Genomic DNA, 16,352 nt, shown 5'->3' with positions numbered 1-16,352 from the left:
GAAGAGGACCCCTGGTGACGCTTAACTTTCTTTCACTAGTTGATTCATTCACCACTTTTAAGAGCACCTATTACACTATCAGCACCACATCAGGTGCTACGGGCTAACATTAAAACAAAAAAGATGTACCTCCACCATTGAGGAACTAGCAATCACATGTTGAGTCCAAATGTACAAAAAAGGGCTATATGTAGTCAAAGCTACACTATTGCTCAAAGTGCACTGCATCACTTTCTCAAAACTAAGACAGCACTATCCAATAGAAATGTAACATGAGCCACATATGTACTTTTAAGTTTTCTAGTAGTCACATTAAAAAACCTAAAAAGAAACAGGTGAGGTTAATTTTAGTAATATATTTAACCCAATATTATCTAAAGTATTATCATTTGACACGTCATTAATATATTTTAAAATTTTAATGAGATATTTTACATTTATACTGTCTTCTAAGTCCAACGTGTATTTTACTCTTACAGCACATCTCAGTTCAGGCTAGCTACATGCCAAGTGCCCAATAGTCACTTGTGGCGTGTGGATACCAGCTTGGGCCGTGCAGTAAGAGCAAGGGATGCTCCTTACCTTACTGCCAAAGTGGGGGTTGATAAACGTCACATCCTCCAAAGTCAGTAGGATTCTGTTGGGTCCTTTAATCAACTGGATTTTATTTATACGACGTCTGAAAGAAGCATACAATCAGAAGGTCACAGGGGGCTGGATGTTTTGCAAACCAGGGGTAAATTTGCCCTATGATAGAAGTTTAAAAATATACAAGATAATTGGGAGAATAACCACACATAGATGTTTACCACAGTATCCACAGCAAAGAGAGAGAACGAGCCTGGTCCTCATAACTTGCAATGTTACAAAGACCAAAAGAGAAAAGTGAAAATGCTATTAAAGAGGTATCAAAAGGGAAAGCGCTGCATGGGGATGGTATCTCAGACTCATAAAACAGTGATTCCACATCAAGGGTACATTCAAAACAACACCTCTGAATACTTTTAAAGAACTCAACAACTTTTCTCATATGCCATAGTATATATTCTGATAATACCAAGGCCAAGAATCATTAATCTCCATTTTATAAATACAAAAAAACACATTAAAGAAACAAAACAAAATTAAGCAAATTAGGTGAGATTCCATAGCCTGAGGCAGAGCTGGGACTTGAATCCTTGGTGTCTGGCTGTGGGCCCAGATTTCTGCCCACAGACCACTTGTCTTGCAAAGTTGCATCTGTACGTTGCCAAAGCAACAGGTTGAAAAGTGGAAAAATTCAATCAGTTGGTTGCTTTGTCTACATGATTCCAAACAAGTGGGCTGACTGAGTTTTTTTTCCTTTGACTGAATTGGTCTCTTGTTTAGAGAGTCTTGTCTCACAGTTTAAACCTGATTCTCTCCAAACATGTCCATTAATTTGCGGTGAATGCAATTATTTCTTACAGATCAATTACTAGACACATAGGAGTTTATGATGTCTACCCACACAGCCAGGTGGGTCCTCAGTTGAGCTAACTGAGCAACCTGAGGACCTGAAGGGAACCTTGGATTAGTCCGTGTGGTTGTTTTGTTCTGTTTTGTCTTGGGGGCTGTGATGGCTACAGTTTGGCTTCACTTTTTCCATAACCCCTTAATGGTCACCCTGTGGAATGTATTAAAGCCGACAGCCAGAATGGGGAAAACAACCACTGAATGAAACTGCTTTGTCAAGTTGCTCTAAGAAGTCTACAGTGTCACTGTAGCTTTAAGTACCGGCAACCCAGACAGTTTTTCTCAGTGATTCTACTGATTTGTAAACAAACAATTAATGTGTTTCTAATTGTCTGCCAACAAATATGTCCCTTATCACTGTGGGAGCTGCTTCCCTGCAGAGAAAATTAAAAGAGCCCTGTAGTGAATTCTTGGGTAGAGCACATGAATCTTTTGGCAAAGTAAAGCATCACCCCCTAACTTATCTATTTCATATGTGCAGTGAATTGTCTTAAAACAGGCACACCTGTAAAAATAATCATGCTACAGAATACACTCTAGTAGAAAAAATACTGGACTCTCAATCCAGATTCTGTCATTAATTAGCCAGATTACCTTGGATAAATAATTTAACCTCTTCATGCCCCAGTGTCCTCATCTCTCTCGCCAGATAATAGTCCTTGCATTACTCGCTTTATAGAGTTGTTTTGAAAATCAAATGAGATAATATATGTGAAAGTGCTCCGAAAAGCGCGAAGCACTATGAAAGTATAAGAGCTCATTATTTTCATTATCATCATTAGTATTACAGAGCACGGGAGAGCTTTATAGAAAGGCGAGGCAATCTGGTTCAGAGTAGGGAGAAAGGAGGAGTTCAAAGAATCCTTTGTTTTGGGGTGGTTGGGTTCTTTGCACGTCTTTCTTTCTGAAGAAAGAAAAAAACTTAAACAATCAAAACACAGAGAAAAGGAAGGAACAGAGAGCCACTCTCCTGCAAGTAATCACCATCTATTACAGAAACTCATCAGCCGCTCAGCTCTTCTGATTGCAGCCGCGGTGGGCAGCGAGAGGCAGGAAGGCAGCAGAGAGAGGGCACCTTTTGTGCTTTGTTAACTGAAGAACCAAGGCCCAAGTGACTCTGGGAAATGATGTGCCTCTCTCCCATCTCTGAGTTTTCTGTGACCACTTGAAGTACCAATTGTCTCACTCATTTTCCTCTCCAATCATTTTCCTCTCCAGTCTTCTTTGCCCTTCAGCCCACAAGATCCAAACAAACCCCCCCCCATGACTTTTTTTTCTTTTTTTCCTTCCCTTCCTGAGAATTGCAGGTTAGGCTCACTCTAAGCCCAAAAAACCAGTCCATTCCATGGGAAAGACCAGTGAGATCAGTCATTTGGGGGAGAGTGGGGGGGGACTGACAAACAGCTAAGTGATTCCATTTTCCACCTTGCCATGGCATCTTTTGGCATTGGGGAACCAGAGCCTACTACTCTTCAAATCTCCCTAGAGGGGGAAGATTTTGATTGGAGGGCATTTATTTTCACTAAGTATCTCATGATGTTAATTAAATACTTTATTCTTTGGCAGCAGCTAAAGACATTAAATTTCTGTTCTGAGCAGAGATATGTCACAGTCATAGAAACTGAAAGAAAAACTTCCTTTGAACTACACTATTGTCTTTATCAAGTGTGCTTTAACAATGCATAAGCTACCTACTATTTTGTGTGGCTTTATCAAGTTTCTAATACTGGGGAGATGGATGATAGTGGTTTTTCATAGCGATGCTAACATTCTAACACTAAGAGTAACACCTGTTATAGTTTCAATCCAGGATTTTGCAGACTCATTAGAACATCAGAGCTGGAAGGGCTCTTAAAGATCATCTAATCCAATTCCTTCATTTTACAAATGAGAAAATTCTGGCCAAGAGGGATTTAGTGTCTTGTCCAAATTTACACAGCTACTGGGGCTTCCCTGGTGGCGCAGTGGTTGAGAGTCCGCCTGCCGATGCAGGGGACACTGGTTCGTGCCCCGGTCCAGGAAGATGTCACATGCCGCGGAGCGGCTGGGCCCGTGAGCCATGGCCGCTGAGCCTGCGCGTCCAGAGCCTGTGCTCCGCAACGGGAGAGGCCACAACAGGGAGAGGCCCGCGTACCGCAAAAAAAAAAAAAAAAAAAAAAAAAAAAAAAATTTACACAGCTACTTAATACACTCTAGACATTTTTCTTCTTGGAATTTTCCAAAACAGCTCACTCCGTTCCCTACCAAGTTCTTGTCATATTGTTGTTAGGACCACCCCCAAAGAGATAACAAAGGTGTGGTTCGCAGGGTGGAAAGGGTAAAGTGGGAGGGGTATGGCTGATTTCATTTTTCATTTTTCCCAAATCATCCTAATGTGGGGAGGATCCAACTGTTAAAATGCAAAGATTATAAGAAAGGGATGTCATATTAAGCCATCTTCAGCCATTTATCCCTGATCCTGAATTAGTTCATCAGAGTAGTTGGTCATGTATTAGATGATCTGAGGGAGAAAAACAAGGACTTGATGATGTTGACGATCAGCTAGGATAGTTTTTGTCCAAGGAAGGAGGACAGTAAAAATCTGGACTATGATACCCTGGGCAAAAGAGATTACTGTCAAAGTGAGGATCCTGGGCTCCCAACAATCAGCAGGAGAGTCCCACGTGCTTGGGAAGCAGATGAGATTTACTGTTTCTTGAGCACCTACTGTGAGTCAGGTATTGTTCTAGGTACAATACTCGCTTCAGCTTATTTAATCCCCACTACAGTCCTGTGAATTAATACCATTATTCCTAAATCTTAGATTCTAGCCAAAGTCTGCCTAATTCTTGGAACTTGTTAAAATATCCCAGTCCATACCTACCAGTCCATACCATTTGAGGAAGGAAGTGGTTATAGGAGACTCTGCCAGTGGAAAAGGGAGCACAGCTAGGGAGTAGGCAGGCCCTAAAGTATTAGTTCCCTTATTTCATGATAGTGTTGACAGCCAGATCTACTCACAGGCGACAACACTGACAACACAGCTGAGGAAGTTATTCTTGGCATCATGAAAACACTTCACTCTAAATGGGCCGGTGGGGATGGTAAATCACTACGGAAAAAAGAAAATCAGTGGGTCATGTAATGAGGCAATTGTACTGAAACATGACTTCCCAGAAATCAATATTAACAAGGCTATAATGGGCTTGTGTTTTTACATACAAAAAGAAAAAATGTACCTTATAAAGTAAGCAAATCCATTAATAGATAGCAGGGCTATAAGCAAGGCAAGGCAGACCATCACAGCAAAGGCAGGGTCGATGCCTGCAGAGAGGAAGAGGGAGAATGGCATCAGAAAGAGGCTGTAAATAAAGGGCACCACTGAGTGACTCCTCGTGCTTTCTGGTGACTCTAAAATCAAGCTACACCTACCTAACTTAATTCTATTTTTCTCCAGCACAGTCTGTCTTGTTGACTTTATGGGCACAGAAAGCAATTTCACTGTTCTGAAGCAAAACCACTCACCACTCTGCCAATAACAAATCACATGAATTAAGGCTGACCCGGGTGTTTCTTTGGAGAAAAAAAAGTCCACGAATGGAAAACTTTGAGTACTTTAAGTTGGACAGCAATAGAGTTCTTGAGAATAAATATATTATCTCATCTGCAAAGGGTATTATGTTGGCTTCATAAAATAAAAGACCTTTTTAATTCACCTGAGCCCATAGACCTTGTGAGTTATAGACGAAAAACGTAACACTTGTCCTTCAAGGGTAAGTCTGTTTTTGATAATTAGTGTTTTCACTAGGATGTAAATTGTCCTCTGTAAAATCTAAGTATTTGGATAGATTACTAAGATTTCAGAGGGAAATATATGATGAGGCAAGTAAAGAGATAGCTGGGTATGTCATGCTAAAACAAAATAGAAGTTGAAGTCTATTTCAAATAGATGCATTTGGTTTTAGAAGGGTGTGGGGTACACTTGCATAGGAATAGTATAGATCCTTCCAAATTTCCCCTCTGGCTCTCAGAGATTGGATGGAGTTTCCCCTCTTCCACAAACTGGAGGAGTTCCATCAGTCAATCAAATGCAAGTATTCATGGGATGCCAACTGTGTTGGGTGGTTGGAGGGTATAAGAATTATTAGCTCTGGTCCCTGCCCTCAAGGAGCAGTCCATTTGGGAGGAAGAGACACAATCAATACACAAGAAACAACTGAAAAGCCATTTTGTGCTAAGCTGTGAGGTACAGACTTTTAGTTCAACGGGAGTTCAGAGAGGAGAGGGTGGAAAATGGTATTTCTGTGGTGGAACCTGACTGAAAGGATTTGGATACATCAAGGGAAGGACAGGTGAATTTTCTAGCAGGGGGAGCAGTCACAGATCACAGCCTACAAAAGACCAAGAAAAAGCATCATGCCTTCCTCTTATTAGAAAAACCTCTTTGGGAGTGGGATCCTTTTAAAAACAGGTAGGGGGGGGGCTTTTAAATTGTGGATGGTTATTTAAGGCTGCAAAGTACCTATCATTGTCCTTATTATTTAAAATTAACTATGTAGAGTGCCAAGATGTTTATGTCACCTAAATGCAAATGACTGATTCTATGAGTGTCCCAATATTAAAATATGCCTTCTCCTAAAGAGGTTCCCTGTAACCCAAGCTGAGCCAAACTGACTACCATTGATTTTCCATTCCTTACCTCCTTGGCAGATCTTCCCTTCTGCGAACCAGCATTTTGCATCTGCTTGAGGGGGCCTGCCACCAGGGAAGTGAATTGGGGTCTCTCTGAATCGTAGGAGCTCTGTTTCCATGTCCACAGTGTAAGTACTGTGGAGTTCCCATTCTTTCCAGTTGGTGTCCAGGATTACATATTCTGAAATTCCATTTCCATTTGAATCTGTCCTTATCAACTGGTTGAATCCATAGAACTGCATGTTTCTGGAATGCTGAACCAGGCTGGCAGCGCTAGCCCGTCCATTTTCTTTCATAGCATTATTCATGGCTTGTGCAATAAAGTAAATTGAATTGTAGATGGTTCCAAACAACGGTGAAACCTATTTTTAAAAATTACAATTATCTTGAGCCCTAGTCACCCTAGAGCAATCTCAGAGTGTATTCCAAGCCTGTGTTCATTATTAAGGGCTGCACGTCTGAGTGGAGGTGAGCTATGAAGACCCAGAAGAAAAAAAAAAAACAATTGTTTCTCAGGACTTGCTTGGTTTCTCCCCTGAATTTTTTCTGTTTTTCTCCCCCAGGCCTTCACATCTTTAAATATATCAAATATGACAATTTTATGAGCAAACCAAGTCATACACAATATATTTTTATGCTCCTAAGCTAAGATAGTGATTTAGAGTTATAAAGGGCATTAAAAAAATAAGTATGAAATAGACAAGAGGCACGCAAAGGAAATTGACCAGGTTAATTACTAGTGCATTATGCACGGTAAAATCTTTTTTTAGACAAGAGGCATGCAAAGGAAATTGACCAGGCTAATTACTAGCGCATTACGCACGGTAAAATCTTTTTTTTTTTTTTTTTTTTTTTTTTTTTTGCGCGGTACGCAGGCCTCTCACTGTGGTGGCCTCTCCCGTTGCGGAGCAACAGGCTCCGGATGCACAGGCTCAGCGTCCATGGCTCACGGGCCCAGCCGCTCCGCGGCATGTGGGATCTTCCCGGACCGGGACACGAACATGTGCCCCCTGCATCGCCAGGCGGACTCTCAACCACTGCGCCACCAGGGAAACCCAGTAAAATTGTTTGGTTGGCACTACTAGAGTGGTAGGTGTATGTGGTAAGACTATAAATAATGTGTCTGTACAGTCCAGGTCTGTGTCCCGACTTAGTTCAAAATGGCTATTCTCGGGCTTCACTGGGGGCGCAGTGGTTGAGAGTCCGCCTGCCGATGCAGGGGACACGGGTTCGTGCCCCGGTCCGGGAAGAACCCACATGCCGCGGAGCGGCTGGGTCCGTGAGCCGTGGCCGCTGAGCCTGTGCGTCCGGAGCCTGTGCTCCGCAACGGGAGAGGCCACAACAGTGGGAGGCCGGCGTACCGCAAAAAAAAAAAAGGCTATTCTCCTAGACACGTGCTCCCCAGAGAAAGTGAACACTAGAATACAGTTTTAAACATATACCCCAACTTATACACATGCAGACATGCACACTGACACACACACCCACAAATACAGAGCCAAATGTTGTGTATAGGGAGAGTAGGTTTTAATCAAGAAATCCCATATCCTATTGCTGTGCAAAGTGGCAAAGCTTTGGTGAGAAGCCACTGTAAAGCAACAAGGCTGCTACAATGGACAGCATGACTCTTCCTCTCATATAAATATGGTAAAAGCAACAGCATTTGTGTCCTGTGTCTGATACCCTGCTCATTAACCTGGTAAGTTTATTTTTGGAACAAACCTTGTATTCTTTTTCCAAAAAGGTGGGGAAGAAGAGCAAATGATCCCTCCATGCTTCCTCCCACACTGGCCATGGCTTCGTGGCTTTTCACATTTCACTTCTAGGATGGAGTTCAAGAAAGCTATGGTGATGCCATTTTACTGAGCTTCAGGGAAAGCTGATACTTGCTACTTTGGTTTCATAAGGTCTAGAAAGCTGTCCTCCTGTAACAATCTGCATCTGAATAAAAGGGTTTAAAATTGAGTGAATCATTTTTGTGTTAGAAATACAAGTCAAGATGCAGAGTGGTGTAGCAGCTAGCAAGACACTGCCATGCCTTGTAAATGTAGAGCAGAGGGTTTTCAACCCTGGCTGCACATTACCTGAGGAATGTCAAAAATACTAACGCCAAACACAACCCAGCCAACAAAATGAGACACTTTAGGTTAGGAACCCAGTAATCAGTATTATGAAAAGCTCCCCAGGGATTCTAATATTCATACAGGGTTCAAGACCAACAGTATAGAAGAAGACACACTGGCCTGAGGTCTTTTCCTAATGCCAGTATGTTGGGCGAGTTACTTATTCCCTCTCTCTGGACTTCAGTTTCTTCCTCTCTAAAATGAGGATATAGAATCATGAATGTCTAAACCTTGGGAGTCATCTGGTCTAGCGATCTTACTTCCTAGATATGAAAGAGAGACCCAAAGAAGTTAAGTGATTTGTCAAGGTCGATTAGCAAACACTTAGTCCTGTCCAAAATAGTCATAAGATTTTGGTCCATGCCAAAATGTCCTTGAGATTTGGTCATATTTAGTCCTATCCAAAATGTCCATAAGACATTTGGTCCACACCAAAACGTCCTGGAAATTTGGTCCTACCCAAAATGTCCATGAGCATATTTGGTCCATGCCAAATGGTTTTGGAGAGGACCAAATATCAAGGACCTTTTGGCATGGACCAAATGTCTTACGGACCAAATGTTGATGGAAGTTTTGGTCAAGACCAAATATCAAGGACTTTTTGGTGTGGACCAAATGTCTTATGGATATTTGGGACAGGATCAGATGTCCTGCAGTGGTCATGGTCACTCACCTAGGCATAAAATCAGGACTAGAACCCAAGTCTCTTGGTTCTTAGTTTATTTTAGCATTCTTGGTTGAAATAGATGTTCTCTGTGGTCTCTTCTAGTTCTAAACTCCTGTGAAACTTCCCAAATCTTGATCTAGTCCAGGGAGCAAGTTTAGCTTGCAGACTTTTTTGTTTGGTTTGTTTATAGTTTCTTCTTAATTTCTCTGATCTTTTAACATTGGCGTGCCGCACAGCTCAGTCCTTGGTCCTCCTCTCTATCTACACTCACTCCCTTGGTGATCTCGTCTGCTCTCATGGCTTTAAATACCACTCTATGCCATAAATGTCAGGTTTACACTTCCAGTTATGACCTGTTTCCTAAATTCCAGTCATATAGTCAACTGCTTACTTGGTATCTCTACTTAAATATTAAGTTTCAGTGTACCCAGAATCAAACTCCTGATCTTTACCCCAAATCTTCGTGCTCCATTTATGAGTTTTTCCCATTTTTGTTAAAAGCTACTCCATTCTTCCAGTTGTTCAGGCCAAAGACCTTGCCCCAGTAATAGAGCATCTAATAGCAGAGCAGAAATCAACATCTCAGTCTCCTGAGTTCTATTCCAATGATCTCCCTTCACCACCCTGCTTTAACACACACTATAGATATAGGCATGGTGAATGGATGACATGTGCTGCCACCATGGCATCCACACTTAGTTGCCTAGCACACACTGAGGTCCCTTCAGGGGTTTTTACTAACTCCCCTTCCTGACGTTCTCAGATGATCCATTTAATTGTATTTAGGATTGCTGCAAGAGTCTGCCTGTTTACTGGGGCTTTGGTAGGTTATGACGATAAGTGAAGGCTGGAAGGTAGAGTATAAAATCAATACTAGTAAAACAAATGAGTAAAAAACCACAGGGCAGCAAGACCCTGAGAGCAGGGAGAATGCTAGTATTCTGTTTTGAAAGGCACAGAGCCTTCTGGGAAAGGGACTGCATCTAACCTGCAACGAAAAGCAAAGATTAAAACGCTTAAAAACATCATCGTCACCTCTGAGCTGACCCATCGCACAGAGTTTTCAGCTGGCCAGCCTATGCTGCCCTTGGTGCTCTCGGATTGACCCCTGCTAGAGCTGACTGACAGCAACTCCCCAAAATGAATGAAACCTGAAGCTTGTTCTTCAGGATTCTCCAGCCTCCACCACATACCACACACGTACACACACATGCACGTGTACACACACATGCATGCACGCACGCGCACAGAGCCACAGAAGTATGGTAGGGGGACTTGAAGCTAGGAAAGAACATAGCTGTAGCAACAGCACTTGGTTGCAAAAGAGGGGCTGTCACTATGCCCCACTCTTGCTGTGAGGCCTTAGATTTGTGTTCTAGCTGGTTTGTGTTGCCATGTTACCTGCTGTGCCGTTCAGCAATGGTAATTGCCCCTTCCCATAAGCCAAAGGCATACTCTGTTAGCGTTGGTAACAAAAGCTCTATAGTTGCAACTGCTGCAAATAATGAGAAAAAGAGATAGAGGATTGGACAAGGAAAGTAAGGACCCTCTTTACAACCTTCTGTCTTGGTTTCTGACTAGGTTCTAAAGAAGCAAGACAGGATTGGCAAGACCTTCTGTCGGGCAGATGGCCTTGTTATATCACAGGCCAGAATGGTGAAACCACTGATGACTCAGTCTATTGGTTTGGAGTGCTGTATAGACCTGAGCCTGAATGAACGAATGAATTGTGAATAAATGAATGATAATTGAAACTTATCTTTCATTATTATTCAGTGACTTTAGCTAGCTCTACCCTAGGGATTTTTGGAGCTTGTATCCAAGAGAACAAGGTCTGGGTCAGGAGCAGTGATATTTGAATTTGTTCAGTTTAATGGTTCATGGTGTCATCAAGTTGACTATCATCAGTTCAGATTTACTGTGCTTAAAGGACACAAAACGGATTTCCAAAGAACTTTGTCCTTGGAAGTGTACATTAAAACACCTGGCTTGGAAAACACCACTTGAAGGACAAAATGGCAACATCACCTTTGAACAAAAAGCCAGGTGCCTACAGAGACCAAGAAGCCAAGGGGTAATTGAATTCTTGTTATTAAAGGTGGTACCTCCAATAATGCATGATCTCAACCCTTGGACTTAGCCAAAAAATGTCTAATAGCCTAATCTGTTTGATATGATGATACTCATGAAGATAACACTCTTATTTTACATAGAATGCAGTACAAAGACAATTGTAGCCACTGTGAGCTGCAGGCAAGCTTTTCTGACAACCTGTCTAGTGGGCCCCATCCTGGAATGTTCCAGTCCTAACCACATCGCCTTCGGCCTAGCATCCCCCTGCCAAGCACCCATATTTATGGTAATGGAAAACAATAGGTGTAGGAGCTTAAGGTCCCCCAGGCTGGCTGAGAAATCCAGAGGATTTCTTTTGCTTAGCCAAATAAGGCCACATTTGGAAAAAATATCCAAAATGTGTGTTCTAGCAATATGCATTTGTAGCCAATAGAATTTCATTGAAAACAAGCATCGGGAATACAATGAAAGAGAAGAATGCAGGAACTAAAATCTTATTTCAGAAGTCTTTTTGTGCCAACATATAAAGGTACAAAGTGATAATCCTTGCCCAATCATGCTGAGACCAAATTAGGAAATTTTTCACTGATGTCCCACCCCCACAATCTCTCCATTCTGATCTATTTTTCTCTTTTCACAGGTGCTCATAAAGCCCTGTCACCTCCTATATCAGAGGAAAACAATCCATTCAAATCAAATACCCATTCAAATCAAAGTATTAGTCACTTAGCAATGTTACATTGAGTAAAGCACTAGACATGGGACATGATGTAATTTTTTTTAAAGGCTAATGTGTGGTTAAATGGTCAGGTTGTATTACTTCAGGTAGTAGACTTAGGTTGGAATCCCAGCTCTGCCACTTGCCAGCTGTATGACCTTGGACAAGTTACCTTGAGCCTCAGTTTCATCATCCATAAAATGGAGTTGATAATACCTAATTTGTAGGCTTGGTCTGAGGATTCAATGGAATCATTTACGTAAACTACCTGGTGCAGAATAATCACTGACTACATGATAGCTGCTATTGTTTGCATTTAAGAAGAGGAACACAGGGCTCTGGTAATATCATCATGGAAGTTAGTGTTCAAGACCCTTGTCTCAGTCGTGAATTTGTCACAAATATGTAATAGAGTGCCAGTTTTGGACCCAGTGTCCTTAGCACCCTGAAATGGTAAAACTGTTCCCCTTCACTGGAGGAAAGATCTTGCTTCTATTTTGTTTTCCATTATATCACCAGCAGAGTGCCAAGGCCATCATAATAATAAAAATAACAACATTAACAATAATAATGAAAAACATTTATTGAGGAATCATTAGGTGCCAGGCAAGCTCTTTATGTGTATTAACTTATTTAATCCTCACAACAACTCCATGAGGTAGGTACTATTATTATTCCCAATCTAAAAATAATGAAAAGAAGATACAGAGAGCTTAAGTAAGTTTACAGCAGTCTGCCTTCAGAGCCCATGCTCTTAACTACCATGTTATATCTGAGCTTAATAAATAAATGCTAAGTTAATTCATGGACTGTCATTAAACCCACCAATAAAAGAATATCATATATACCTTTTGTAACTTCTTTTTTTCCTTTCATGACTTCCCGATTAATGATAGCAAAATCAAGACTTTTTTCCTTCACTCTCTTCCTCCTCTCAAACATCACTCCCAAACAACAAGGAGAACAAGAAACAGAAACAATAAACCACCATATTTAATGGCACTAGAAGACAAGTATAATCTTGACCACAGAATATGAAGATAGAAGGCTGCTACAGGAGTGGTAACTGATTTAGCAGAGTGGAGGGTGATTAAATCTAAGTATCTGAAGAGGGGAATATTGGTAAGCAGCAAGCAGATTTTCTCCCTGTGAATCCTGGAAAGACTTAGGAATTAGAGGCACTATGTACAGAAGTGGAGGTTAGGCAGAGCACGAAAGAGGGATGGCTTTGGATGTCTGTGTAAGGAGCAGTTAGACTTCTGCCATCCCACTTGTACTAAGGAGAACCAGATCTCTGCAGGAAACAGGTTAAACTGATTCAGAGCAGCTCTAGAGCTAGGACACTTGACCCAAATGACAGTGAGAGTGAGGTGGGCCATAAAAAAAGAGCGATGAAGTTAAAGTCTTCATACTTAATGATGAGAATCCCAGTCTACTTCCCCCAACATGGCTCCTAGAATAGTGACAACCAGGATTACAACTCCCAGGAAGGAGGTTGAAACATTCTTCTCTGAAGAAAGTGACTGGCTCAAGAGGCAAGATCTACAGGTATTGGGGGAAAAAAAAATACAACAGCTGGCAAGCCAATTGCACTATACTAAAGCCTACAGGTCAACATAACCACCATGTACATACACTTTCAAATTCTCCTTTTAAAGCTTCACTCTTAAAAACATACAGATAGCCAGGATCATCAGACATTTAAGGAAAGCTTCCAAGATTAAATAGAAAGACCAAAACAAAGAAGCATGAAAAATTAGGAACTGAGGGAAACACAAAGAGCAGAAGAAAACTTCAAAGAAATTATAATGAATATCTTCAGAGAAATATGAGAAAATACCATATTCAAAAACAGGATGCTATAAAAATAGAATAATCAAACAACTAGAATCAATTATTGAACTTAAAAATATGATAGCAACAAAATTTTTTTAATCAGTAAAAGAGTCAGAACACAAACTTGAGGAATTCTTCAAGGAAGAAAAGCTTAAAACAAAGATATGGGTGATACAAGAGAACTAATAATACAATTAAAAAATCAACCCAGGCAATCTTCTATCCAACTAATAATATTTTCAGAAAGAGCAAAGACAACGTTGTTGAGGAAATTATCAAAAAAAATAACATAAGAAAATTTTCTAGGCAGAATGAGCTTCTAGATTGAAAGGTCCCATCAAATACACAGCATAATACATGTCAAAGACCCAAACATAATCATGAAATTTCATTACTTCAGGAATAAAGAGTTAACCTTAAAAGTTTCCAAGGGAGATAAGGAGGAGTGAAAACAGGTTGCTTCAAAGGATCAGGAATAAGAATGACATTGGAGTTCTCAACACCTACGGTGGAAATAAGAAGACAATGTGCCATGTCTTCAAAGTGCTAATAGAAAATAATTTTTAACCTAGATTTATATATTTAATCAAACTATCAATCAATAATGAAGCTAGAATAAAGACTCTCAGTGCAAAATTTCAAAAGTTTACCTCCTGTATACCTTTTTCAGAAGCTACTAAAGGATGCGCTCAACGAAAATGAGAGAGTAAACAAGAAAATGGGAGTCATGAGAGTCATGAATAGTGAATCCGGCACAGAAGAAAGAGAAAGCGAATTTCCAGGGTGATGAAAAGAGAGATCCTACCATAACAGCTGTACAGCAGCCTTAGGGAACAACAAGTTTAGATTGGAATAGGAGGACAGAGAGCCTCAGGAAAAACAAATGAAATTGATAAGGGATTTAACAGATTTTACTGTGTATAAAATTGCTTTCATGTTTTTGTTTTTTGTGGGTTTTTTTGCGGTACGCGGGCCTCTCACTGTTGTGGCCTCTCCTGTTGCGGAGCACAGGCTCCGGACGCGCAGGCTCAGCGGCCATGGCTCACGGGCCCAGCCGCTCCACGGCATGTGGGATCTTCCCGGACCAGGGCACGAACCCGTGTCCCCTGCATCGGCAGGCGGACTCTCAACCACTGCGCCACCAGGGAAGCCCTAGTTTTTTGTTTTTTATAATTTTTGAATGGGCAAGTATATAAACTAAAAGAGGATGCAAACCACTTCTATAAGCAATATAGCCTATATATAGAAATTTCAATTCCACTGGAAGTTATTGGGCAAGGGAGAAATATAGCCATCTTTCTCATACATTTGTTTACTCATTTACAATCTCTCTTTCATTAGAATTTAAGCCCCATAAGAGCAGGAACAAGTGATATGCTAGTAAATGTTGGCAACAGCTCTATGAAAAGGGAAAAAAACTCTTATTTGTAGCATTTACCAATTTCTGTGGTGTTAATACTCTCAATGCCTGATTCAAGCTACCAACATGATGCCACTGAACACAGTGTTTGGCAAAGAGGCACACAATTAGCTTTTATGAACTGGCTCCAACACACTACTGACAAAAATCCTGTCTTGTTTACTGTTCTATCTGAAGTTCAGCATAGTACATGGCACATGGCAGGTGCTTAATAAATAGCTGTTGATCTGTTGACTGAATAGGAAAAAACAACAGGAGCCAAGGGATAAGCAAACATTGAGCTACATAATTTGATCTGAGAAAATACCATTTGGAATTCTGAAAGTGAGATAATTTTGAAAGCTGGAACTATTGAGCGATTCTGTGCCAGTAATCATAGAACTTCAAGAGAGCAGGAAGTTGAGGTCAGACTGTAACTTAGATGCTAGGTCACCATCAACCAATAAGGTCATCCTGGCCCCAAAAAGAAAAGGTGGAAAGGAAGTAGCTATAAGCCAGGCACTCTGCTAGTCACTTCACACGTATTACTTTGTTTAATCTTCACAATAATCCTAGAAGCTGTAGATCACTAACCCACTTTACAGATGGTAAAATTGAGACTCGAAAATCTAAGTAACTTGCCTAAGGACACGCAGCTAGTAAGAGTGAGAGCTGAGATTTAAACCCGAGTTTGTCTAACTCCTTATCATATGTTCTTTCTGCTATACTAGCTCCCTTCAAAAATACCTTTTAGCAAGGTAATTTAGGAAAAAAGGGGGTTTTGTTTATCAGAGATGTGAAAATAATTGTCTCACTCTTTTATCATTCTTTGGTTATGAAAGTAAAGCCAAGGCACGTGCAAAGTGGGGGTGGAAATGTATCCAAAAAAGCTTTTTTTTTTTTAATAAGCTTTACAGTCTTTTTTTTCACTTTCTCTATTTCTTTGTCTAAAGTAGTGTACAGGCTGCCTAGCAACCACACTAATGGCGTCTTTTTTTACCTTAATTACCTTATGTTTTCCACAAGCTCAAAGAGATTGGATCAAACATTAAGAGTAGAAGGTCTGAATTTTTTTTATCAAAATATCTGCTCATACATATGATACACACACACACACACACACACACACACACACCCCTTTCTATTTCCCTCAATCCTGTGATTAAAGTAAAAAGATGACTTAGTCCTGTATCTATGTGATGTGCTATCATTGGATAAAAAGTACAAAAATTCACCATATGATTGCTTGCTTATAAATACACCAAACAACTGGTTTGAGCAATCATTCTTAGCAGTTTGAGGGATTCTTGCCTTTCTTGACCAAATCAATGAATTGTTTTCAATTCAACATGTGTGTGTCTCCTAAAAGAA

The 16,352-nt window shown here is 40.7% G+C and overlaps 1 protein-coding gene across 1 annotated transcript in view; it reads right to left on the bottom strand.

Moving 5' to 3' along the window:
• Positions 1-16,352, bottom strand: part of GUCY2F (guanylate cyclase 2F, retinal) — a 78,634-nt gene that overhangs the window by 49,684 nt on the left and 12,598 nt on the right. The window contains exons 4-6 of the mRNA XM_067722691.1: positions 6,173-6,527; positions 4,713-4,797; positions 583-679 (exon numbers count right to left, since the gene is read on the bottom strand). Coding sequence (XP_067578792.1) covers positions 583-679; positions 4,713-4,797; positions 6,173-6,527 — 537 coding nt within the window. The remainder of the gene's footprint in view (positions 1-582; positions 680-4,712; positions 4,798-6,172; positions 6,528-16,352) is intronic.

The sequence above is a fragment of the Pseudorca crassidens genome, chromosome X (assembly GCF_039906515.1).
Source record: "Pseudorca crassidens isolate mPseCra1 chromosome X, mPseCra1.hap1, whole genome shotgun sequence".
Classification (NCBI taxonomy): Eukaryota; Metazoa; Chordata; class Mammalia; order Artiodactyla; family Delphinidae; genus Pseudorca; species Pseudorca crassidens.
The sequence above is the reverse complement of the archived record's forward strand: the minus strand, read 5'-3'. Positions and strand labels throughout refer to the sequence as shown.